Consider the following 27886-nt stretch of genomic DNA (forward strand, 5'->3'; position numbering starts at 1 on the left):
AATGGAATGAGTAGAGAATTCTGGGTTCGGAATGGAAATAACTCGTGATCTTCTCGTGGCTGGACCCCCCATAAGCTTCCCTGTGTCGTTGCAGACCATTCCCAATTACACTCTGGTGATCCAAGCTACAGACATGGCGGGGAAGCCTGGAGGCCGGAGTGAAACTGCTACGGCCACCATCTCCATCGGTGACAGAAACGACAATCCTCCCATATTCGACAGCACCCAGGTGTGTGTGGTACTTGCTATGTGGAAAACCTTGAATGCAATTTGCCCTGCATACTGCTGATGGCTTTATTTACTTAATAATTAAAATTTGTTCTGTAGAAAACGATCGTCTGCATATCACAGGTACACTTCCTAATTGGTAAGTTTTACAACGTGAGTGTTTCATTGGGCCAAATTCATCCCATGATATTGTGTAGTCCACCACACAAGTTTTCTCTCTCCACACCTTTCTATCCTGAGCATCCTCTCTCGACAGTCCAACCTTTCATGTTCCTCCCGACCTTAATTTTTTTCCTCCTCTTCCTCCTCCTCCTCCTGCCAACTGCATCCATATCAAAGATCTGCCTGAGCACATTCCCTCGTCCCTCCTGAACCATACTCCCATACCAACACAAACATGCCTCTCATGCCTGTTCACGAATGTCCCTTACACCTGTCTGCCTCCTGATACCTTTCATTCAGAGTGATACCCATCAGCCCACTCAGCATATACATCTCTATCTTCTTTTTTTTTTTTTTGTTGTTGTTTTTGTATACAAGATCGAGGCTCGTGAAAGAGCGAACATTAATCACACAGAAAGACAAACCGACACATAAAACATATAACATCGGGAGCGGTAGACAAGATGGGGAGAGAGGGGGAAGGACACAAACACAACATTTGAGAGCAGGGACCGAGAGACATGGAGACATCGAGAGATCTGAGAGAGGGCGAGGGCTTTGGGGGGGGGGGGGCATGGGAAGGGGGCGGTGGGAGAGGTATAAAACATATGGACACTGCCAGGACTTCCAGGAAAGAAGTTGGAATTTCAAACAAGGTGGATCTGGGGTGAATTAGCGGGGGTAGAAAAGATCAAGGTTTTGGATGGGGGAAGATAAGAGATGGTGGTGAACAGCTGTTTTAAAGACCTGGAGGGAGGAGTGGGATTGAAGGGAGTGAGGGAGTTTGTTCCACAGGCGGGAGAAAAGAGGAATGAAAGAGTGAAGGTGAGCAGAGAGCCGAGATTTCGGAAGTTTAACCATCAGAGGGTTGCTGGCAGATCTTGTGCGACCTGTAGGAATATTTGGGGGACAGAGCACAGAGAGAGCTGGGGGTGCAAGGCCGGAGAGGAGTCGGTAGAAGACAGAAAGACCACCTACCTGCCTGCGGTGAGTGATTGAAAGGCCCTCAGAGATAGCTGCATCGCGGGAGATTCCGCGGGAGATTCTGCAGAAATCTATCTTACTTTATCAAGGCGGAGGCCTCCACTCCATTCAGAAGACCTTGTCTTCGTACCATTTTGGCTGACAGCCATGTATTTGGCCATTACACAGGCTAACAATCATGAGTGTGGTATAAATGTAATAATAATGACGAGTACCACAGAGAGTGTACAAGCTCACTGATGTTTGCCTTGATTTGGATGTTGTGCTCTGTTCATTTAGATGACAGTTGAGGTCCCCGAGGGACTCACAGGCGTGGTGTACAACATTACGGTGAGTGATGCTGATGAAGAACAAAAGCCCACGTGGCTTGCGGTCTTCACCATACTGAACACAGACTTGAAGAATGCCACCGTCAACACAGATCCGTCCACGAACCATGGCATGGTTACGTTGCTGGAGGTGTGTTGCATTTCCGTACCCTGATGTTAGAGACATGTACCGAATGTGTGATTGGTTTGGTCGAGTAAATATTGAGTGGCATGAGCAATGAGTGGTGGGGTGAGTAGTAGAGTACAGTGCATTCAGAAAGTATTCACACCCCTTGACTTTTTTCACATTTTGTTGTTACAGCCTGAATTTAAAATGGATTAAATTGAGATTTTTTTGTCATTGTTCTAATTTTCCCTTTATAAGGGGTGAGGTCAACCACATAATACCCCATAATGTCAAAGTGGAATTTTCTTAAAGAAATTTTAGCAAAACAATTAAAAATTAAATACAGAAATATCTAATTTACATAAGTATTCAACCCCCTGAGTCAATACTTTGCAGAAGCATCTCTGGCAGTGATTAGAGCTTTGAGTCTTATTGGGTATGTCTGTATCAGCTTTGCACATCTGGATTTGGGAAGTTTCTCCCATTCTTCCTTGCAGATTTGCTCAACCTCCATGAAGTTGGATGGGGAGCGTCGGTGAACAGCAATCTTCAGGTCTTTCCACAGATTCTCAATTTGATTCAAGTCTGGGCTTTGGCTGGGCCACTCAAGGACTTTCACATTCCTGTTCTGAAGCCTTTCCAGTGTTGCTTTGGCTCTATCCTTGGGGTCATTGTCCTGCTGGAACATAAATCTTCACCACAGTCTTATGTCTTTTGCGCTCTGAAGCAGGTTCTCCTCAAGGATTTGCCTGTATTTGGCTCCATTCATTGTTCCCTCTATCCTTACAAGTCTGCCAGTCCCTACCACTGAAAAGCATCCCCATAGCATGATGCTGGCACCACCATGCTTCATGGTAGGGATGGTGTTAGATGGGTGATGAGCTGTGCTCGGTTTGCATCAGACGTCGCGCTTTGCATTCAAGCCAAAGAGTTAAATTTTCGTCTCATCGGACCACAGAATATATTGCCTGATGCTCTCGGAGTCTTTCATATGCCTTTGTAAAAGCTCCAGGTGTGCTGCCACGTGGCTTTTTCTCAGCAGTAGTTTCCATCTGGACACTCTCCCATAAAGCCTCGATTTGTTAAGTGCTGCAGAAACTGCTGTCCTTCTGGTAGGTTCTCCCATCTCAGCCAAAGAACTCTGTGGTTCCATCAGAATGGTCATTGGGTTCTTGGTCACCTCCGTGATCAAGGTCCTTCTTCCCCGGTTGCTCAGTTTGGTCGGACGGCCAGTTCTAGGAGGAGTCTGAGTAGTTCCATATTCTTTCAATCTCCTAATGATGGAGCTCACTGTGCTCTTGGGAACTCTCAACACTCTATAAATTGTTTTACACCCTTCCCCTGATCTATGCCTCCTCACAATTCTATCTTGGAGTTCTACGGACAGTTCTTTGGACCTCATGGTAGAGTTTCTGATCTCTGACATGCATTGTCAACTGTGGGACCTTATATCGAAAGGTGTGTTTCTTTCAATATCATGTCCAATCAATAGAATTGGCCACAGGTCAACTCCAATTAAGTTGTAGAGACATCTCAAGGATGATCACAGGAAATTGGATGCACCTGAGCTCAATTTGGAGTGTCATAGCAAAGGGGTTCTAAAAACCATTTCCACTTTGACGTTATGGGGTATTATGTCTAGATCACTGCCAAACAATCCCAATTTAATAAATTTAAAATTCAGGCTGCAACACAACAAAATGTGAAAAAGCCAAGGGGTGTGAATACTTTCCGAAGGCACTTTAAGCAATAAGAAGTGTGAAGAAAGTGGAAAGGTAACAGGATGAAGTGGTGAACATCAAAGTGTCTGGTAAAGCCTTATTAGATCATTCACCTTTTCTCACCATTGCTCTTCTGTGTCGACTCCTTAGAAACACCGTCATTTAACTTCTCCAATTCTGTCCATCTGTTGCACCTCTTAATCCTCATGTTTTTTTTAACCTCCTCAATAAAACCCCATCACGTCTCAGCAAATCAATTGCAGTGCCACAAACCCCAGAAACCACCACTGGCTGCATTATACAATCCATATTCCTCTTGATCCACCATCCCCATCACAAACCTTCCCTTCCCTTAGCCTCTGGATTACGAGAGGAATTCTTCACACTTCCTCATTGTCTCGTTGAATAACGAAGAAATAGCATCCGACATCCTTCCATCCACCGCCACAGTGTCCATCCGTGTGGCGGACAAGAATGAACCGCCGGTGTTTTCACCCAAACTGCTGGTGGTGGTTAGGAATGAAAGTGTGTCGGTGAAGACCTTTATAACCAAGCTGAGTGCTAAGGATCCCGACACGGCTCAACAACAGAACATCTCGTGAGTTTATGAGAGGGGGAGAAGAGGGAGATTGTTTTCATGAACACAATCTTCACACTTTCGTGCTGATTCTTAACGACATTGCCTTAGAAATAAAATAGCATGAGAATAGTGCGATGGAAATGCAGGAAAACGATTTGGAAAAAGCAAAAGCTACATGCAGGAACACGAGTAGAACCCCGTGGTCATTTTGTTGAGTCAATTTATATTTGAACCCACCTCCAATGTGTTTGTGCGGACATTGAATGCAATGTCTCCTATTCTCAAGCATGCTTGTGCGACGTCCCTTCCTTGAGCATCCATGATAGTCATCCCTTCCTTGAGCATGCATGATAGTCATCCCTTCCTTGAGCATGCATGACAGGCGTCCCTTCCTTGAGCATCCATGATAGTCATCCCTTCCTTGAGCATGCATGATAGTCATCCCTTCCTTGAGCATCCATGATAGTCATCCCTTCCTTGAGCATGCATGATAGTCATCCCTTCCTTGAGCATCCATGATAGTCATCCCTTCCTTGAGCATCCATGATAGTCATCCCTTCCTTGAGCATGCTTGTGTGACGTCCCTTCCTTGAGCATGCATGATAGTCATCCCTTCCTTGAGCATGCATGATAGTCATCCCTTCCTTGAGCATCCATGATTGTCATCCCTTCCTTGAGCATCCATGATAGTCATCCCTTCCTTGAGCATCCATGATAGTCATCCCTTCCTTGAGCATGCTTGTGTGACGTCCCTTCCTTGAGCATGCATGATAGTCATCCCTTCCTTGAGCATGCATGATAGTCATCCCTTCCTTGAGCATCCATGATTGTCATCCCTTCCTTGAGCATCCATGATAGTCATCCCTTCCTTGAGCATCCATGATAGTCATCCCTTCCTTGAGCATCCATGATAGTCATCCCTTCCTTGAGCATGCATGATAGTCATCCCTTCCTTGAGCATCCATGATAGTCATCCCTTCCTTGAGCATCCATGATAGTCATCCCTTCCTTGAGCATCCATGATAGTCATCCCTTCCTTGAACATCCATGATAGTCATCCCTTCCTTGAGCATCCATGATAGTCATCCCTTCCTTGAGCATCCATGATAGTCATCCTTTCCTTGAGCATCCATGATAGTCATCCCTTCCTTGAGCATCCATGATAGTCATCCCTTCCTTGAGCATCCATGATTGTCATCCCTTCCTTGAACATCCATGATAGTCATCCCTTCCTTGAGCATCCATGATAGTCATCCCTTCCTTGAGCATCCATGATAGTCATCCCTTCCTTGAGCATGCATGATAGTCATCCCTTCCTTGAGCATCCATGATAGTCATCCCTTCCTTGAGCATGCTTGTGTGACGTCCCTTCCTTGAGCATGCATGATAGTCATCCCTTCCTTGAGCATGCATGATAGTCATCCCTTCCTTGAGCATCCATGATTGTCATCCCTTCCTTGAGCATCCATGATAGTCATCCCTTCCTTGAGCATGCATGATAGTCATCCCTTCCTTGAGCATCCATGATAGTCATCCCTTCCTTGAGCATGCATGATAGTCATCCCTTCCTTGAGCATCCATGATAGTCATCCCTTCCTTGAGCATGCATGATAGTCATCCCTTCCTTGAGCATCCATGATTGTCATCCCTTCCTTGAGCATCCATGATAGTCATCCCTTCCTTGAGCATCCATGATTGTCATCCCTTCCTTGAGCATCCATGATAGTCATCCATTCCTTGAGCATGCATGATAGTCATCCCTTCCTTGAGCATCCATGATAGTCATCCCTTCCTTGAGCATCCATGATAGTCATCCCTTCCTTGAACATCCATGATAGTCATCCCTTCCTTGAGCATCCATGATAGTCATCCCTTCCTTGAGCATCCATGATAGTCATCCTTTCCTTGAGCATCCATGATAGTCATCCCTTCCTTGAGCATCCATGATAGTCATCCCTTCCTTGAGCATCCATGATTGTCATCCCTTCCTTGAACATCCATGATAGTCATCCCTTCCTTGAGCATCCATGATAGTCATCCCTTCCTTGAGCATCCATGATAGTCATCCCTTCCTTGAGCATGCATGATAGTCATCCCTTCCTTGAGCATGCATGATAGTCATCCCTTCCTTGAGCATCCATGATAGTCATCCCTTCCTTGAGCATCCATGATAGTCATCCCTTCCTTGAGCATCCATGATAGTCATCCCTTCCTTGAGCATGCATGATAGTCATCCCTTCCTTGAGCATCCATGATAGTCATCCCTTCCTTGAGCATGCATGATAGTCATCCCTTCCTTGAGCATGCATGATAGTCATCCCTTCCTTGAGCATGCATGATAGTCATCCCTTCCTTGAGCATCCATGATAGTCATCCCTTCCTTGATCATGCATGATAGTCATCCCTTCCTTGAGCATCCATGATAGTCATCCCTTCCTTGAGCATCCATGATAGTCATCCCTTCCTTGAGCATGCATGATAGTCATACCTTCCTTGAGCATCCATGATAGTCATCCCTTCCTTGAGCATGCATGACAGGCGTCCCTTCCTTGAGCATGCATGCGTGACGTCCCTTCCTCAAGCACATATGCAAGGCGTCCCATGGTTGAGCACGCGTGTGCAGCTCATTGTGTGTTGGTCCTCTGGAGTAATTACAAATCGCTGCCTCGTGAAGCTGCTAAAGTTTTCTGGCCTCATTGTTGCCAGGAAACATGCTAACATTGGATTAACGTGAGCTACAGAGGTGGCAACCCCCAGACAGTGAATAGCACCGTTCATTTACATTTTACTTTGTAAACCTAATCCTTTGAGAGTAGACACGTAAAACACACACAAAAAAACACACACACACATCTAACAGCGGTTTCATAACTTTTAATGGATTGTATGGCTGTCCGACTAATTGTGTTCCAATTTGACAGCTTTGCTGTGGACCATGATCCGGAGGGATGGTTGGAGGTCGATCCTAAAACTGGGCATGTGCGGACAAGAGCACAATTGGACAGAGAATCGCCCCAAGTTAAAAACAACATCTATACTGCTAAAGTCATTGCCTTCGACACAGGTAGGACTTTACTCACTTTGCTGCTTGTTACTAAACTTTACATTTTAGGCGTCGTGGACGGCGAGAGAACGAGGCCATTTGGTTGAGTTCAAAGCATGTTTATTCGTACAGAACCCGGCACACTCTGTGAAGCCCGTTTATTGGGCAGCAATATATATACACATCATGCCGGAGCGTTTGCCCGGGAAAGGCGAGACCGGGTGTGCCCGGGCGTCCTAGGCGAGCCCTGGAAAGGCGAGGCTGGGCGTGCCCGGGCGTCCTGGGCGAGTCCTGGAAAGGCGAGTCTGGACATGCCCGGGCGTCCTGGGCGAGCCCTGGAAAGGCGAGTCTGGACATGCCCGGGCGTCCTGGGCGAGCCCTGGAAAGGCGAGAGCGGGCATGCCCGGGCGTCCTAGGCGAGCCCTGGAAAGGCGAGGCTGGGCGTGCCCGGGCGTCCTGGGCGAGTCCTGGAAAGGCGAGTCTGGACATGCCCGGGCGTCCTGGGCGAGCCCTGGAAAGGCGAGAGCGGGCATGCCCGGGTGTCCTGGGCGAGCCCTGGAACGGCGAGTCTGGGCATGCCCGGGAAAGACGAGACCGGGCGTGCCCGGGCGGCTCGGGCGAGCCCGGGAACGGTGAGTCCGGGCATGCCCGGGAAAGACGAGACCGGGCGTGCCCGGGCGGCTCGGGCGAGCCCGGGAACGGCGATCGCTCCTTGGCCGCGTCCTAGGTAGGTGCAAGGCGATTGTGTATAGCCAGCGGTAACCGCTACACACGCCCCTCCAGAATCGACCTGCACCGGCAGGGTCAATTTAAGTGGGGTCCCGATGACCCGGCCGAAGCGACCCCTGGAGGGTCGTGGGGGGGGGGGGGGGGGGGGGAAGCATGGATGGGGGGCGGCCTCGCCGCGACGTACTCCGCTGTGCAAAGCGCTGGGGGGACGTAGGACCGGGGTTGAGCCGACCGAGGGGCTGGTCAAGGCCTCGGGGGAGGCTGCCGAGGTTCCTTGCGGCCTCCCGAGGTTGCAGTTCGCGGGTGCAGTGCCGAGAGGCTCGAGCAGTGCTCGGCGTCGGTGCACGCGAAAAGCGGTTGAGCCAACCGAGGGGCTGGTCAAGGCCTCGGGGGAGGCTGCCGAGGTTCCTCGCGGGCCTCCCGAGGATGCAGGATCGGAGAAGTAGTTGCGGCTGTAGTTGAAGAGTGAAGTTGTGCAAAGGTGACGAACAGCAGTACGCGTGAAGGTAAAGAAGCAGCCGTGCCGCGAACGTCAGAGCGCGCGCAAGAGATGAGCAGCAGTGCCACCCACATCGCGTAACTGCGTTCCTTCGGAGGGTCCTGGAGTGGGCTCGTCCCTCCGGTCGTAGAGGAGAGCCGAGCGCGGTGCGCAAACCACATGGCCGCTCGTCGGTGCCAAAACTCCGGCAGCGCGATTGAAACCGCCGTGTTTGTTTGCAGCCCCCGAATCCTTTCGGGGGTAGACGAGGTCACGACGAGGTCACGCCTGGCCTGGCTCATCTGCTCATCACGTCGGGGTCACCAGTTTAGGAGTCGTGGACGGCGAGAGAACGAGGCCATTTGGTTGAGTTCAAAGCATGTTTATTCGTACAGAACCCGGCACACTCTGTGAAGCCCGTTTATCGGGCAGCAATATATATACACATCATGCCGGAGCGTTTGCCCGGGAAAGGCGAGACCGGGCGTGCCCGGGCATCCTAGGCGAGCCCTGGAAAGGCGAGGCTGGGCGTGCCCGGGCATCCTAGGCGAGCCCTGGAAAGGCGAGGCTGGGCGTGCCCGGGCGTCCTGGGCGAGTCCTGGAAAGGCGAGTCTGGACATGCCCGGGCGTCCTGGGCGAGCCCTGGAAAGGCGAGAGCGGGCATGCCCGGGCGTCCTAGGCGAGCCCTGGAAAGGCGAGAGTGGACATGCCCGGGCGTCCTGGGCGAGCCCTGGAAAGGCGAGACCGGGCGTGCCCGGGCATCCTAGGCGAGCCCTGGAAAGGCGAGGCTGGGCGTGCCCGGGCGTCCTGGGCGAGCCCTGGAAAGGCGAGTCTGAACATGCCCGGGCGTCCTGGGCGAGCCCTGGAAAGGCGAGAGCGGGCATGCCCGGGCGTCCTGGGCGAGTCCTGGAAAGGCGAGTCTGGACATGCCCGGGTGTCCTGGGCGCGCCCTGGAACGGCGAGTCTGGGCATGCCTGGGAAAGACGAGACCGGGCGAGCCCGGGAACGGTGAGTCCGGGAATGGTGATCGCTCCCTGGCCGCGTCCTCGGTAGGTGCAAGGCGATTGTGTATACCCAGCGGTAACCGCTACAACATCACATTACAACAACTACTATCTGAGCTAACAGCAAATCTAAAGATCGTGCTGTTCTTCCTTTACAGGAGATCCTCCAGCAACAGGAAGTGGAACTATAATGTTAACCCTTCTTGACACGAATGACAATGCCCCGATCGTCTCCCCGACACACGTCATCATGTGTGAAGGCGACACGTCCACCAACCCCATACTGCATATCAAGGATGCCGACATCCCTTCTCATGGCCCACCTTTTCATTTCCAGTTGATCCAACAGGATATATCCACGAGCAAGGCAAACCCGGAATGGAAACTTCGTCCCATAAATGGTGAGTCGGTGAAGAAGGATGGAAGGTGGTGGGGAGGTGTGAATCCTGCCATACAGTACTTGCAGAGGTTTTCAGCTCAAAGTTAAACCCACATTGGAGCTATAACCAAGCAACTAAGGAATGGTTGAAAAACAGAAGGATGCATTTCAACCTTTTGTTTAAAATACAGGTAACCAAGCACAAATCTGGGAACCTTCGGACCAAAGCGTTGCCGTTTTTCAGGATAAAAGACCCAGAATAGAAGAATTTTGGACTTTTTTTGACACTAAAACAAATATATACACACTTTGTTAATTTCTGTGATTCTGGCCTAAGAAACTAAGGAAGGCTATTCAAACGAAGGTGAAATTGGAAGTGATCGAGTGATAGGAGCAGCGAACATTCGCTGTGTGAGTGCTTGGACTAGGTCCCACATTACGAAAGATTCGGTTTTATCTCAAAATTCTAGTTTTAGCTTGAAAAATTGGTGGTTTTCAGGTAAAACTAAATTTTAGGATCCTGGATTTGTGTATTGTCAAAATGCAGAGATTATGTTGAAACGGATGAAAATTTTAGGTGACACTCGTAGACTGATACATGAAACTTCCACGTGCTCGAATTTGGGACCTTCATAGTGCCGTTTTCAAAGTAGAAAAACATTGAGATATTTTGGACTCTTTTATTAACTAAACAAGCAACGGTACCCGCCCTATGGGCGGGGCTTCAATTGGGAAGCCCAAATGAAAAGGAAAAATATCAGAAATTGAAGGCTTTTATTTATTTTAAATGATTCATATAAACATCCGTTGAATCATATCACACGCAAATCATCAAAATCTAAACAGTACATGGCGCCCATTTTGAAAAAAGATTGAATTCTGCAAAGCGGGAGCGGCCGCTACACGTCTTTCTCGGTCGCACGTTTATGTGTGAAGAGTGCGCGCCGAATCGGTAACACGGAAGCGGCCGTTACACCTGTTTCTCAGTCGCTTTGCACACGCTGCCGTGTTACTTCGGAGCCGCACGTTTATATCAGAAGAGTTCGTCAAGAGTCGATCTGCTCTCTCCTGCTACGTAGAATAAACAGTATTTGTAGAATTTCAACAAAAACCACATCACTGTTCATATCGGCAAACATTATTCCATTGTGTTTGGAAAAACTGGAAAATTGGAAAAATTGGAAAAACAATATAGCCTATTTTACTCCCAGGGGTCCCAGGAATACCCACCCAAAATATCGTTGCAATCGGTTCAGCCGGTTTTGCGGTATGTTCGAACTGACGGACGGACATTTGGTGAATTATAGTAAGATCCTCAGTTTTATGAACTGAAGATTGGCGAACGTGATGCTAACTGCCGTGGAAAGCAAAGTTAAGGTGATGTTTCAGCTTTCGGGTTGAACCTACATCGGTGCAAGACACGTTTTTTTTTTCGTTTTTTTATGTATACAAGATCGAGGCTCGTGAAAGAGCCAATATTAATCACACAAAAAGTCAAACCGACACATAAAACGCAAAATAAGGGGAGCGGCAGACAAGATGGGGAGAGAGGGGGAAGGACACAAACACAACATTTGAGAACAGGGACATCGAGAGAACTGTGGGAGGGAGAGGGCTTGGGGGGAGGTGGGAGCGGTATAAAACAAATGGACACTGCAAGGACTTCCAGGAAAGAAGTTGGAATTTCGAAAAAGTGTATCTGGGGTGAATTAGCGGGGGTAGAAAAGATCAAGGTTTTGGATGGGGGAAGATGAGAGATGGTGGTGAACAGCTGTTTTAAAGACCTGGAGGGATGAGTGGGATTGAAGGGAGTGGGGGAGTTTGTTCCAGAGGCGGGAGAAATGGGGAACGAAAGAGTGAAGATGAGCAGAGAGCCTAGATTTTGGCAGTTTAACCATAAGAGGGTTGCTGGCAGATCTTGTGCGACCTGTAGGAATATTTGGGGGACAGAGCACAGACAGAGCTGGGGGAGCAAGGCCGGAGAGGAGTCGGTAGAAGACAGAAAGACCACCAACCTGCCTGCGGTGAGTGAGTGAAAGGCCCTCGGAGTTAGCTTCATCGCAGGAGATTCCAATGATTCTGAAAGCTTTGGTTTCAACAGCGCGAAGCCGAGCTAGGTGTGAGGCAGGAGCACCGGCCCAGAGGGGGGAACAGTATTCCATTGAGCTGCGGATGAAAGCCTTGTATGTGTTGAAGAGCTCAGGTGTGCCAAGGAAGGACTTCGCACGATGGAGGATGCCCAGTCGGCGACTGGCTTTGGCGGCCAGCTTGGAAATGTGGTTTTCCCAAGAAAGATCATGGCAGATAGTGAGACCCAAAAGCTTGAGTGACAGAACTTATTGGAGAGGATTGTTGAGAAAGTAGATGGGAGGGTTTTCCAGTCGGTCTTTTCAGAGAGACATAGTGAGAGTGTGAGATTTGTCAGGATTGAAAGACATGTTTCACTTGTTTGACCAGTCTGTGATTTTGCCCAGGTCTGCAGAGAGTGAGGAGGCTGCAGACTGCCGATCTGAAGGATGAGGAATGGAGCGGCAGAGAGTGGAGTCATCAGCAAAGAAATAGAGAGGATTTTCCAGAGAGTCGGAGAGATCATTGTTGAAGACCAGAAATAGCACAGGGCCCAGAACACTACCTTGGGGAACTCCAGCCAGAACAGGCAGGGGAGATGAGAGAAATCCATTCGTGGCCACACGTTCACTTCGACCAGAGAGGAAGTCTGCAAGCCAAGCGTGGAGATTTCCATGGATACCATAGGAGGAGAGTTTGGTGAGTAGAGCGGGGTGCCAGACCGTATTGAAGGCACGTGATATGTCAAGGAAGACAGCTCTGATTTCCTGTTTGGCATTGAGGACCTCCATCCATTGTTGAAACAGCGGAAGCAACATGTCCAGGGTAGAGTGACCTGGTCTGAATCCAAATTGATGATCGGAGATCAAGCCATTGGAGTAGAGGAAGGATTTGATATCCGAAGCAATGATGGATTCCATGAATTTGCTGATAATTGGGAGCAGGCTGATTGGTCTGTAGTTGCAAGGATCTGTTTTTGCACCTTTTTTGTGCAAAGCGGTTATGTTTGCATTTTGAGTTATGTTTTCCAAGATGCTGGCAGATGACCTTGAGCAAAAGAGATGGTGAAAAGAACAGAGAGAGGGTGAGATAGAGCGGCAGAGCAGGATTTTAGGACACGTGGGCTGATGCCGTCTGGTTCAGTTGCAGAATCAGAGTCGAGGTTTGACAAAAACATTTCCACCTTCCTTCTCCACGTTATTTTACGATATCAAGAATGTCCATCGAATAACATCTCCATGGGATTTATCATACCAGGAAGTATAAAATGTGGGTGCAGGTTGTTTATTTTAAACGAGTAAAAAGTCCGTCAAAAATGACAGGTTGGAACAGTTTATTAGACGGTGCAGCCGCGTGAGCGTGCCAAAGCCTGAAGCCTGGGCCTAGTGTCAGGTGTACTTATTTCTTCTTTATTTATGAGACATCTTACAGACGTAAATGAACACTCGTTTTACTCTGCGTGTGTTGCACATCACATGCCGCGAATTTCACCTCCCTGCGCCTTGTATTTATTGTGATTTTAAAAAACGCTTCTGTACACCGAGCTTGAGGCTCTGTTTCAAGCCACCGTCTACAGTTCCAATAGAAAAGAGACATAATTACTCTTCTTTTGGGTCTTCGGAGTCCTCGTGGTATTTTGGGTCCTCTGGGTCATTTGGGTCCTCAATATATTTTGGGTCTTCAGTCTCTTTCGTATATTTAGGGTCTTGTGGCCCCTCAGGATCTTAAGGGTCATTGGAGTCTTTTGGCTCCTCTGGATCATTGGGGTCCTTTGGATCTTTGGGGTCCTCTGGATCTTTGGGGTCCTCTGGATCTTTTCGGTCCTGTGGGTCTTTGGGGGTATTTAATGGTCTTTGGGGGTATTTGGGACTTATGGGTAATTTGGATCTTTGGGGTCCACTGGGTCCTCAGGATCTTTAAGTGTCTTCAGGGTCTTTTCAGTCTTTTGGAGTGTTTGGGTCATTGGGGTATTTTGGGTCTTTCAGGGTCTTCAGAGTATTTTGGGTCTTCCGAGTCTTTATGGTCTTTGGAAATCAGGTCTTTAGGGTCTTTGGGATATTTGGGTCTTCTGAGTCTTTTCGATTTTCAGTCACCGGGGTCTTTTGGGTCTTTTGTGTGTTTTGGGTCTTCGGGGTCTTTTGGATCTTTGGGTCTTTTCAGTCTTCGGTGTCTTTTGAGTCTTTGGGGTATTTTGGGTCTCTAAGGGTCTTGGGGTCCTTTGGGTCTTTCAGGGTCTCTGGGGTATTTTGGGTCCTCATGGTCTTTTGGTCTTCAGTATCCTTGGGCTCTTCTTGGTCCTTCGGGTCTTTTGTGTCCTCTGGGTTGTTTGGATCCTTAGGGTCGTTTGGGTCTTTTGGATCCTTGGGATATTCTTGGTCCATGGGGTATTTTGGGTCCTTGGAATCTTTTCGGTCTTTTAACCGGTGGACACAGTCGTGTTCAAAGATTTCCCATTAAAACCCCACTCAAATCCCTCCTAAATCCCTAAATCGTAAGGAAGAATAAGGTAAGTTGGAAGATTGTGGAATTTGTAGTTTTTAAGTTATCGTCGAATAAAGAAATCGCACCTTTGCCGAGGGCCGCGCCTTAATTTTCACTTGGCGCGATTCGTGCAGGCTGGACGTACGGGCGTTTCAGCTCGGATTTGAATTCGGTTTTCGGAATTGGGAGTGGCTCGGGGGTGTTAACACCTGACCACCACAAATCCGGTGCAAATCGGATAAATTTTGACCGAGTTACCTCAGGTGGCGAGAGGGTAATTATTTAATTTTTCACTTGCCGCAATTTATGCAGGCTGGCCGTACGTGCTTGTCTTAACTCGGATTTGAATTCTATTTTCACTTTCCATGAAATGTTGGTGGTTGTGCAGCCGCTGATAATTTTTAATTGGTCAAAATCGGTCAAACAGCTACTGAAATACCCCGACGGTACTCGAACCATGCATGCTATGTGCTCCATTGCTTGTTATTAGTCCCCGACCGGTGTACACCGGAGGGGACTATAGGTTTGCACGCCGTCCCTCCGTCTGACAGTCCGTCAGTCCCTCCGTCCGTCAGTCCGTCAGTCTGTCAGTCCGTCAGTCCGTCACGCAAAGAACAGTTTTCCGGACTTTTTTGCTAAACGCTTAAAGCTAATGATTTCAAACTTGGTAGATGGTTTCCTCATGATAAGTTACAGATCAAGTTCGAACTTCACGACGTTTCGATCATTTTTGACAAAGTTATGGCACTTTGAACTTTGGGAATTCTGATAATTCTGATGATCCTTATAGTCTGGAGGCATATCCCCAAAAGTGGCCTAGAAAAGGTGGTAGGGGTACACTCATGTTACAAGCTGGCAACAATGTTTTTCTGAAAGCCCAGACCTCTAGGAACCCAAAAAGTCTTGTTGCCAGCTTGGGAAATGGTTTGGACCAGATTTGTGGCCATTTTTCAAAATGGCCGCCTACATTTTTGGTGTTTTCTAATATTTGAGCTCTAGAACTTATATCTGGCTGTCTTAAAGGTCTCTAGGGTTATGACCTTATAACATATAGTCATACAACAATCCTCACCCAAATTGGGGTGCATGGCATATCTATAAGTGGTTTTATTGAAGCAAAAAGGCAAAAATATGCCTGAAAAACGCCTTCATTTTGATTTTTCCAAATCACTAAATTGCATACTGTGAAGTTGTTCTTTGGTCAATTTCTTTCAAAATAGTTTTAAAATTTGCCCAGATCCCTCCTCTTCATTAGCAAATCTTCAGGAATATACCCAAGTTCTCAGAAAATATGTTTTATGCATGATCAGCTACCCCTACCCCCTAAATCACAAAACGTGCCAATTTTCAATATTTCCAGATTCCAACCAATATCATTGTTGTATGACTTTTTCTCATCATGATAGGTCCAAATTAACTTACTCTATGTGATTAGGTGTTAATAAAAATTGAATTTCACACTTTAGTGAAAATCCAAGATGGCTGCCAAATGGCCATATAATATTTGGTGGCGCGAGACCATAAGACTGCAATTTCATTCAGAGGCACTTCTAAAATGTTCCATTTATACTAAATATATGAGGCACTACTATTCTATAGGTCACATGTATGTGAAAGAGTCTTGATGAGTTGAAGATGTATTATTTTAGAGGGGGACTTTATGTAAAATTTATGTTTTATAACATTTGAATTTCAGGAAAGTAGTGTGGATTTGGAAGTGCCTTGTTTGCGGAGTATATTAGTTCCAACATAGCTGACAAACAAGGCACTTACATAAATGAAGACATAGAAGATTGTAAAATATAAGCTATATTATTTAATGTAAAACAAAAATAAACATACATAACTTGTATACATAATGCAAACATTATTATGTTACACTGATCCAAACAATACAAACGTCAATGCAATGCTTGCACCTTTAAACTAAACAAATATTTGGCACTGAATTAACAAAGTCATACCCAACAAGCTAATCTGGCTATTCATACATAAGTGACAGAATGTGGGATACAGTCATACAGGGATGCTTGTGTGTAGGCTGGTCTTTTTCTCAATGAAACGCTCAGTCACAAAGGTACGGGCCACTTGATGTCCAACCTTCTCCGCACATAGCAGGTCCTTTTTAATTGCGGCATTTGCAATATCCCCAGTAGTGAGACATACAAGTTCCTCAGACTCTTTGTTGAAGACCTCAAATCTCTGAAACACCGACATCAGGCTTTGGACATCAGATTCATCCCTCAGCATCCTTGCTTTTCCAGATTCCTTGTGCACAGACTGGTCATCATTATTATCTTCTGTTACTCCGAGCATGTCCCTAGTTTCATCGGCAATCCTAGCTCTATCGATGTAGGTCAGTCCCCACCGATTTAGGGCAGTTTCAGAGCGTGTGATACCAATGACTCCTCCAGCGATTTTGCCCATCTTGTTGACATGCTCCAGTCCTTGATCATCAGGTACTTGGTTGAACTTTTGTGTGCTTTCCTTCACTCCGAAGTCCCCTTCATTGAAACCTGCCAACACCTCAGGCGCAGTGTGCCCCAGCTGATTCATATCTGCCAGGAACACACTGCCCCATCGCAGGTAGTTTGGCCGGTCGAAGGCTCCGAACCAGTGGAGCATCTCGCGAAAAGTGGTCAGGAACAATTCCCACTTGGCATCTCTGATGGCACGGGTGAACCTCAGGAGGATGCTCACAAGATGCATGTATTGCCGCCAATATACAAATGTGGCATTTGCCTCGTGTTCCCTGTCCATGTCTTCTATTAGGGCACTGACCTGGTAGGCCTTGGGCACCAGACGCCTCAGAGCACTGTAGATGGCCTCATCGTCTGCCTGCTGGAAAGCTCTCGAAAGGTCCTCTGATACCTGATTGATTTCTGCATCAATCTGTACTTCATTTTCATTCAGCCAATGTAGGATCTTCTGCCACAGAATTCGCCATAATGCCTCAAACACAAGCTTGTGGGCACGGATTGTGCGGTTCCATTGTTTCCCGTTGAGGATGTTCTGTGCAGTGTTCTCGCCATACACACCACTTTCTACCAGAATGTCCTTCAAGCCGGAATCTGCCATGTACTGTCCAATAACCTTGGTGAAATTCATTTGAATATGGAAACCACCAAGCATCACCACTAGGTTTTTGCATTTGTCTGGTTTGGCCCACTGCAACATCTTGGCTTTACAGTACAGTTGCTCATCAAAGGTAAGTACTGTATACGTTTGCCCTAGTGCAGCAGTCATCCTTTGGCAGTTTTGAATCACTGTCCAGATGGTGTCAAACTCATGTGCAGGCTCATTGATTATCGGCATAGGCCCTACTGTAGTCTTTGCTGGATTCACATCAGACACACGCTGGTTAAATGCTGTCCAGCCTGGAACATGCTGGTCCTCGGCGTGAGACTGACGTGCAAGGAGCCATGACACATCTATGGCCATAGCCTCAGAGATAACCTGGGCATCCGATTCCATATACCAATCAGCTTTCACAGCTACTGGAAATGTTGCTTCGGGTTTCTGGGTGCCCATGCCTGAAGGTTGAATCTCATTGAAATGCTCTGGCACAGTTACAGATCTGCTACTGCTTGACTTGACATCAGGTGCAATGGTCTTTTCGCCAGGTATGCTTCTTCGAAAGGCAGCAGACTGTGAGGCATGAAAGGAGCCTTGACCGTCAAGGGTCTCTATGATGTCAATGTTATCATTAGCATATCTGATGTATCCTTGGTAGGTAGCTTGTGCAAAATTCAGGGGTATTATTGTGTTGTTTTGCTCAACATATCTGGCCAAGACAGAGTTTGCAAGGGCAGTGTCAGCTCTTCTTACAGTTTCATAACTAACACCATGTCCTGCAGCATGCATTAGTTGCACCAAGTCCTTGGACCTTGTTGCTTGGTGAACAGTGAGAGCTAGCCCTAGTTGCTTTGGTGTCTGCTTTCTGCCACCAGATGCCAAACATACTATGTCCTGTGCTATGCTCAAAATCCTTTTGCTTTCTCCATCATCATCACCTTCGGAGGTCCCTTCAGAATCTTCAAATATGCTGTCACAATCACACAGCAGGCGTAGGAAAATGTAAAGGCTTTCAGGAACCACCTTCTGTGCACTTTCAGTATTGATGTCTCCAATATCTGAGTGTCCTGGCATTGTCTTGATGTCATTTCTCATTTTGACTGCCACTCTGTAAAGCCAACTCAAGAGTTCCTTGTCCTTTGTTTCGGCTGAGAAAGATGGAATGTGCTGGGAGGTTTCATCAGAATCTTGTATCTCACTTTGTTCTAGCTCATCTGCCATCTCTGCTAAGTTCTGAACAACAATACCTGTTTGAATTAGTGGGAAGACTAGAAGTGAATCCTGTTGATTCATGGACTGTACAAAATCTGCCCTATCTCCTAATACCCTTTTGACTTTGTTCTTGAATGCTTTGTAACTCTGTCGGTCACATTGCTCCACACAGACACTGAAGTCTCTTCTCATCATGTAACAGTATTGGTGCCAGATGGTTTTCATGGTATAGATGTCTCCTCCAGACAGCCCAGCATCCACCTCCTCGATCATTTTGTTGAAACAAACATCTGGTGGATATTCTGGGCCTTCTTCTACCACAGTTGACTCAGACTTCCTCCTGAAGGTTACATAACAAGGAAGGTGGTACTTCCCTTCAGCAGCTATTAGGTCACTTATTCCTGCCAACCGGCATCTCATAATCTTGTTCTTTTGAGCATCATTTAGTATTCTGTCTGAGGTCTCTAAAGTGGCTACATTCCTCAATTGCTTTCCTGCCTTATCCTCCTGACAGAAAATACATTTGTCCCAGGACACTGAAGCAACTGATGCTCTAGAAGAGGGGCGAATGCATGTAGATGGTTGGTCACACGAGTCCTTTGCTTCCTTTTCATGCCGATTTTTCAGTCTCTCAATATGGTTGGCATGTGTAAACTTTGAATAACAGCCCCTGTGCCATACTATGTGTTCTTTTTCATCATCAAGGTCAATACTCTGTATTCTGTCAAGTGTTGAGATGTACTCATGGTCATGGTATTTCTGTCTCGTAATCACACAGTCTTTAAAGCGTTCGAGACCAACATCTGTGGGCTTGGTTGTCTTTTCATTTTTTCTGTTGCCTTGGCAAATGAAGCATGTGCTCCAGTCGATGTCCAGTGCAACTGATTCTCTCTTCCGTCTCTCGCCTATCACAGCTACAGGTTCCATCTTCATTCATATCTGGAAAGAGACAAAGACTATGTCTACCACAACACTGAAAGCTATTTACAGCACATGCAACAAGCAATATGTTATAGTACATTGTTAACACAACAATTATGTTAAAATGATGATTCGGGCAGGACCTGAGGAAGGATACAAAGGAAAGCATCATTATTGCAATATATTATGTCTCAAAAATGTGTTGGTATCAAATGGTAGACTGCATTACCTTAACTTAACGTCATAATGTGAAATATTATATTTTATTGGCCATTTGGCAGCCATCTTGGATTTTCACTAAAGTGTGAAATTCAATTTTTATTAACACCTAATCACATAGAGTAAGTTAATTTGGACCTATCATGATGAGAAAAAGTCATACAACAATGATATTGGTTGGAATCTGGAAATATTGAAAATTGGCACGTTTTGTGATTTAGGGGTAGGGGTAGCTGATCATGCATAAAACATATTTTCTGAGAACTTGGGTATATTCCTGAAGATTTGCTAATGAAGAGGAGGGATCTGGGCAAATTTTAAAACTATTTTGAAAGAAATTGACCAAAGAACAACTTCACAGTATGCAATTTAGTGATTTGGAAAAATCAAAATGAAGGCGTTTTTCAGGCATATTTTTGCCTTTTTGCTTCAATAAAACCACTTATAGATATGCCATGCACCCCAATTTGGGTGAGGATTGTTGTGTGACTATATGTTATAAGGTCATAACCCTAGAGACCTTTAAGACAGCCAGATATAAGTTCTAGAGCTCAAATATTAGAAAACACCAAAAATGTAGGCGGCCATTTTGAAAAATGGCCACAAATCTGGTCCAAACCATTTCCCAAGCTGGCAACAAGACTTTTTGGGTTCCTAGAGGTCTGGGCTTTCAGAAAAACATTGTTGCCAGCTTGTAACATGAGTGTACCCCTACTGTCACATTTCCTGGAAGTGCCTCCAGACTATTAACTCAGTGCCATTTTAAGTTTTAATTTCCTTTAAAAAAAGATTTTCTCTGCAATAATTGGACCGATTGAGATCAAATTTTCACCATAGGAGGGACTTGGTCTGTAGAATATTTTAATGGTAATTATGACATCACAGGTCACGTGGTTCGGCCGCCATATTGTTTTTCGTGAAAACACGAAAACCCCTTTTTCTCTGCAACGGCTGAACAGATCGAGGCCAAACTTTGCAGGCAGAATCGCATACCCATGGCGAACAAAAAAGGCAGCGAGCATGACGTCATGTGTCACATGGTTTCAGAGTGATGACGTTTTTAAGCATGAACCTTTAAAACCGAGCTCCTCCCTCATTTTTGATTCAATCGAGGGGAAACTTCACAGATCTGTTCAGCACTAAAATGTCATTTTGGAATATGAGATAGGGCACGTGGTTTGGCAGATATCGTTAATTAAACGAAAATATTTAAAAAATGGATATCTCTTGTTTATTCTGGAGTTCTCCTCAAGCCGCACCACGTGCCCTCAGCCTCGTCTCGCGAACGTCCAAAGCGTGACACAGCGCGTGCTTTCCGGGTTGGGGGGGGGGGGGGGGCGGAGCCAAGCCGAGCAACATATATATACACATCGATCATTGATCGTGAACCGGAAAATATAATAAATTACTGATATTTAGCGACTCGAAAGGTTCTTTATCAACAACTTATTTTGTCATGCTTCTGCTGACCTGTCTGCAAGGTGTATAAATCGAAGTCCCGAGTGCGAATCACAGGTGAGCCCGTCCTGAGGTAATTAGCGATTGGGAACGATTCAGAACCTGTGGGTAAATAACCCTTGGTAATTTCCCCAACAGTTTTCTGGACGACAGACTGCCGGTAGGGGACATGTATTGCAGCGCAATACTCAGAATGCTTGTTTTATATATATTTGGTACATTACTGTGTATAAACTGTTGTGATCATACAAGCTTGACATTTGGCACATAATTAAAGACCCCCTAACTATAGGGTTATCATATATTTGTCCTGTGACAACAATGTTTTAAAAATGGCCGCCATTTATATGGCATATTATGGTATATGGTATATGGTATATTAATTTGTATAAACTGTTGCTTGAATCATACAAGCATGGTATTTGGTACACAGTTAAATATTCTGACTTTAGAGTCATCACAGATGTGCGATAGAGTGCGATAGAGAAGCTGATGGAAAACGTGAAAGATGAGGAAGTTGTTGTGGTAGGAGGAGACCTAAATGGACATGTGGGAAGGAGTATGGATGGTTTTGAGGGAGTTCATGGGGGTTATGGATATGGTGTGAGAAATGGAGAAGGTGAAAGGATTTTCGAGTTTGCTGATGGAGCTGATTTGTTGATTTGTAATACTCAGTTCCAGAAAGAGGATAATAAGCTTGTTACATACACGTCAGGTGGGTCGACGACAACCGTTGAATACCTATGGTGCGTAGGCGAGATAGGGGGCACCTCCGGGACACAAAGGTGATCCCGGGGGAGGAGGCTGTTTCACAGCACCACTTGGTTGTCTGCGACGTAAGGGTGAAAGGTGCGAGGAGAGCTCGGCGGGTGAAGTACCAACCGAGAATGAAGGTGTGGAGGTTGAAAGAGGTGACAGTAAGGGAGGCATTAAAAGAGAGGCTGAGTAGGGTAGAGGATGATGTGGCTGAGCTTGAAAGTGGTTGGATGTCAATGAAAGCTAGTCTGTTGGGAGCCGTTGGTGAGGTATGTGGATGGACAAAAGGACCACCGAGGCACTCGGAAACATGGTGGTGGGATGATGAAGTTGGAAAGAGGATTGACGAGAAGAGGAAGAAGTTCAAGGAGTGGCAGAAGGCGAAGGGTACGGGAGCAGAAACAGCAGAGCATGAAAGTTATAAGGCAGCCAGGAAGGCTGCAAAGAAAGAGGTAGCAAAGGCGCAGGAGGCATGTAGGAAAATGTTTGGAGAACGCTTGGATTCGGAAGAGGGTCAGAGAGCGGTATTCAGGATTGCAAAGCAGATAGCGAAAGAGAGGTGTGATGTGATGGGGGTGAGTTGCTTGAAGGATGAAGTGGGACAAATCGTTGTCGACCCAGATGGAATTAAAGGAAGATGGAAAAGATATATGGAAATGCTGTTGAATACAGAGAATGAATGGGATGGCAACATAGAGAGTAACCCAGTTTTCGGACCGGCAGAGAAGATAACTGAGAAGGAAGTTGAGGAAGTGATAAAAGCAATGAAGGGTAGAAAAGCGGGAGGGCCGACGGGAGTTGTGGGAGATATGTTGAAGGCAGCAGGAAGTTGGGGTGTGAAGAGAATGACAGAGATCTGTAATCTGGCAGTGAAAGAAGGCCGCATTCCAGTGGATTGGGAACTGAGTACCTCGTCCCTCCATACAAGGGGAAAGGTGACCCTCTAGAGTGTGGCTCGTACCGAGCGATAAAGTTATTGGAGCATGGAATGAAGGTATTGGAAAGGGTGTTGGAGAGGAGGATAAGGAAGAAAGTGAAGATCGACGAAATGCAGTTTGGATTTATGCCAGGAAGAGGAACGACAGACGCACTTTTTATTGTGAGGCAGTTGCAGGAGAAGTACATGGAGAAGAGGAAGAAGTTGTTTCTTGGGTTTGTTGATCTGGAGAAAGCATTCGATAGGGTTCCACGCAAAGTACTGACTTGTGCAATGAGGAAGTTAGGAGTGGAGGAATGGTTGATCAGAGTCGTGATGGCAATGTACAAAAGAGCGCGCACAGCTGTAAGGATGAAGGACGGGAACAGTGGTGAGTTTGAGGTGAAGGTGTGAGTGCATCAGGGGTCGGTACTAAGTCCACTACTATTTGTAGCTGTGATGGAGGTGCTGGCTCAGGACGTAAAGGAGGGTTTACCATGGGAGTTGTTGTATGCAGATGATCTGGTGTTGATTGCGGAAAGTATGGATGGACTGAAGGAAAAGATGAACAAGTGGAAGGAATGTATGGAGACAAAAGGTCTGAAGGTGAATATCGGAAAGACGAAGGTGATGGCAAGTGGTAAAGCATGTGGTGAGGTGGAAGGAACTGGGAAGTGGCCCTGTGCTGTGTGCAGGAAGGGTGTCGGAGTGAACTCCATTCAATGTTCAATGTGCGCTGAGTGGGTTCATCAAAAATGTAGCGGTCTGAGAGGGTCATTAACCAGTGTGGCAGCTACATTCAAATGTAAGGTGTGCACAGAGGGAGCTGCAGATGGAGGAAATGTTGAGTTGGATCTTGGAGACAACGTGAAGCTGGAAGGTGTGAAAACATTTTGCTACCTCGGAGACATGCTGTATGGAGAAGGTGGATCAGACTCGGCAACGGTTGCTCGAGTGAGATGTGCATGGAAGAAGTTTCGGGAACTGAGTGGCGTGCTGATGAGGAGGGGAGTGTCGTTGAAGCTGAAGGGAAAGGTGCATGCTGCATGTGTGAGAAGTGTTATGATTTATGGGAGCGAGACATGGGTAATGAACGTAGAGCAGCAACGAAGGTTGGAAAAGGTGGAAATGCGAATGGTTCGATGGATGTGCGGAGTATCGTTGAGAGAGAGGAAGACAAATGATGAATTGCGAAAAATTATGGGAATAGAGCCTGTGATTGATGTTGTGAAGAGGAACAGGTTGAGATGGTTTGGTCATATGTTGAGGAAGGATGAAAGTGACTGGTTGAGAAGAGTGATGGAAATGACTGTAGAAGGAAGTAGAGGACGGGGAAGACCGAGAAAGACTTGGCCAAAGATGGTGGAAGAAGAAATGCGGGCAAGGGGGTTAACACGGAGAGATGCAGAAAATAGAGCAAGATGGAGAAGATTGTCATGCGGATCGCATGGCTAACCCCCACTCTAGCAGGGAAAATGGCCTTAAAATGCATGTTGTTGTTGTTGTTGTAGAGTCATCACAGATGTGTCGAATAAAAATGCCGCCCAATTTTTAGTAAGGCAGATAGGTGAAATATTTGGGAGAATTGTGCCTTTGATGATACAAGCACGAGAGTTGGCACACAGTTGGAGTATGCCCTAAGGAAGATATTTGGTTATAGGACCATCGCAGATTTGTCCTGTGACAACAATGGCGGCCATTTTTCAAAAAAGGACAAATCTGCGATGGCCCTCTTGCCAAATATCTTCCTTAGGGCATACTCTGACTGTGTGCCAACTCTCGTGCTTGTATCATCAAAGGCACAATTCCTGCACCGATCTGCCATACTATCCTTGTATTTGTCTCCATAAAGTAAGTTTGGAGATCAAGTCACAAAAGTTTGGATGGTGGATATATGTCGACAAACTGCCATCGTAAATGTAACAATGAGATTTGAAAGGGAACATTGTATGGAAGAATGAAAAAAAAGAGATTTAAAATAAATATATATAATAAAAAGGTTGATCGAATGCTGTCAATATTTTTGCACCGCTGTTTTATCCCTTGTTACATACCGCAGATACACACACCAGATTGGTATCGAATGAAACCCCCAGACGTGGCACAGAGAGTCTGGTCTTTGTCATATCTGATCACGGGAGTCCTTCATTGACTGGAAGCACAACCGTGTCTGTGACGACGTGTCCTTGTGAGGAAGGAAGAAAAACCTGCTCGGGTGCTGAGCGGGTGCAGCTCTTTGGCTCGGTGTGGATTCTGACTCTTCTCGCCTCATCTACCTTCTTCTCGGGTAACTATAGCAACCCGACAACACAGTTCATTCTTTGAATACCAAGTAATTCGTTTGCACAGGCTAAAAATCCAGCACAACTGCTGACCACAGCACTAACAGAAGTAATCTAAACACCGAGCAGTGATTCCAGATATAAAATAGAACCACTGGACCTGTACCTTATCTGAGCCCTGGCCTGATGTTGCAACCAAAATTTGGTAGCATTCTGACTGGTGGACCTGGAGGAGAATATTTTTGAAGGAATTTATGCGATTGTCCAAAAACTTGACCAACTCCGCTATTTTGACACACATCTGGTCATGTGATCAGCATGACCTCCACAATTTAACATACCTACCCCGACCTAATGTTGTAACCATAATTTGGTAGCATTCTGACTGGTGGACCTGGAGGAGAATATTTTTGAAGGAATTTATGCGATTGTCCAAAAACTTGACCAACTCCGCTATTTTGACACACATCTGGTCATGTGATCAGCATGACCTCCACAATTTAACATACCTACCCCGACCTAATGTTGTAACCAAAATTTGGTAGCATTCTGACTGGTGGACCTGGAGGAGAATATTTTTGAAGGAATTTACACGATTGTCCAAAAACTTGACCAACTCCGCCATTTTGACACACATCTGGTCATGTGATCAGCATGACCTCCACAATTTAACATACCTACCCCGACCTAATGTTGTAACCAAAATTTGGTACCATTCTAATTGGTGGGTATGGAGAAGAGGATTTTTGAAAGAATTGACTACATCCGCCATTTAACCTACTTAAAGTCACATGACCAGAACGAGCTTTGCATTCCCAGTCCAGTCCAGGAGGAGACCAGTCAGGAGCGGAACCTTGGTGCCAAATTTCAGCCGGATCGGCCCAGCGGTTTGGCCGGAGAAGTCGAAATAGGAGACGGGTGGACGGATGGTGCATGATGGCAATACCTTATCTGGAATTGCAATTCAAATTAACATAATTCTGGGAATATCATATGATGTGATAAATTAATGGATTTATTACTATCAACATTCAAGTGTAGTGTCAGTGCTGCCGAAGCAGTTCCTAGGCAAGGGTTAGGGTTAGGGTTGTTAGGGTTAGGGTTGTTAGGGTGAGCGTTGTTAGGGTTAGGGTTGTTAGGGTTAGGATTGTTAGGGTTAGGGTTGTTAGGGTTAGGGTTGTTAGGGTTAGGGTTAGGGTTAGCACACAATGGCCTACTCTTTGTGAAGACCACCAGAAAATGCTAGCAGGCGGGACATCTATCTGAACATCCCTCCAAATGTCGGTGCAGATCATTGATGCAACATCTGCTAAACACGAAGATGACTCCATTGTATAGGATTGCCGAAGCATCATCGTACCAGACTCTCACTGTTGTCGTTTGCTTTCTTCAGTGTTAACCGAAACTGCTGTGGGTGGTTCGTGTTTTCACAGGACCGGGAGCATAAGGAAGAATTATTGCCAAGGATATTTATCGCTGAAATCGTTCTTCATTCTCGTCATGTTGAGTTTCTCTGACCTCGACTCCCTACATTTCCTTCCTCGCCCTGTGTGCACTCTGTCGCTCTCAGGCCTGATACTTCCCACGGGGGTCACCAGGGTCACCAAAGTGCCCGAAGGAGGCGCAGTACCTGGGCCGCACCAAAAAGTTAAACGGAATCTATTATGCCTTACATCCAAACCTGCAATCGGGTCCTTAGACAAGGGAAAGGTTCAGCTTGCTCGTCTGTCGGTCAAACTTCAATGTCCGGTGTACGGATGTTGGTGCTATGGGTGCTGTATTTACAAACCCGCAAACTGCAAGGCATGGCAAGTGGCTGCTTAACGACGACACTCATGAGAATGATGATGATTATGATAGAGGCAGCTTTTTTCTGAACAGAGCTTTAATGCTTATGATGAGTTGGTCTTATTTAATAAACGTTTTCTTTTATATGTGCAGCAAACTGGAAAGGTTCATAATTCATCTATGATGTATGAATGAAATCGTTGTAAAAGGTTAATTTGATTGTGTTAATTCTCATGAACATCCAGGAAAAAAGGAGCATTTTCAAGCACACAAACATGTTTGTCTTATGAAAAACCAATGGACCTACCTACGCATAGCTAACATGTGGATAGTTACCCTGCGCTCGCGAAGCGAAAAGTGGGGTTAAGCATTCAGTTGCGTACGTGTGCCGTGTGCAGTGTCTGCATTTTAAAAATTCATTTTCTCGGCAAGCGTTGTTCCGTTTGACACAAAATTTTACTATAGAAGTGCCTCCGCCTGTATAATTTTTTATTCATAATTATGACGTCGTAGGTCACGTCGTACGGACGCCATCTTGGAAAAACGTTGCACCTCTATATCTCCCAAACCGCTCAATGGAAAAAAATGAAACAAGGCTCGTTGTCAAGTACTCACCATGGGGAATAAGATTATGTTGATGGTGATGTCATTGGTGCCATAATTATGACGTCATTTTCAGGGACAACGCTTAGTCTGATCATTTTGAAATGTATTGAGCATGATCTATGCAACAATTATGAGAGAATATAAATTGATGATGTCATCGCTCACGTGGTCTGGTGGCCATATTGGATCAAAGAAGAAAAAAAATGTTCAAAAACAGAAGAGTTGCCTCGCAACAAGTTGACTGCGCAGGGGAAGTATTCTATGAATACCATCTACTTTGATATGCATGACGCTTCGATATCCCCAAGGCCAGAAGGTGTGATCGGCTAGAGCTCATTGCATACCGATACCGGTCGCATGGA

At 46.2% G+C, this 27886-nt stretch overlaps 1 protein-coding gene across 1 annotated transcript in view; it reads left to right on the plus strand.

Annotated features, from left to right (window-relative positions):
• The window catches only part of LOC137414361 (cadherin-13-like), a 98622-nt gene extending 71549 nt beyond the window's left edge, over nt 1–27073 (plus strand). The window contains exons 8-14 of the mRNA XM_068099872.2: nt 95–229; nt 1654–1833; nt 3887–4128; nt 7032–7174; nt 9523–9765; nt 24908–25135; nt 26564–27073. Coding sequence (XP_067955973.2) covers nt 95–229; nt 1654–1833; nt 3887–4128; nt 7032–7174; nt 9523–9765; nt 24908–25135; nt 26564–26577 — 1185 coding nt within the window. The 3' untranslated portion in view covers nt 26578–27073. The remainder of the gene's footprint in view (nt 1–94; nt 230–1653; nt 1834–3886; nt 4129–7031; nt 7175–9522; nt 9766–24907; nt 25136–26563) is intronic.
• Nucleotides 27074–27886: the final 813 nt, after the last annotated feature.

This window comes from Myxine glutinosa, chromosome 9 (assembly GCF_964187855.1).
Source record: "Myxine glutinosa chromosome 9, kmMyxGlut1.1, whole genome shotgun sequence".
NCBI lineage: Eukaryota > Metazoa > Chordata > Myxini > Myxiniformes > Myxinidae > Myxine > Myxine glutinosa.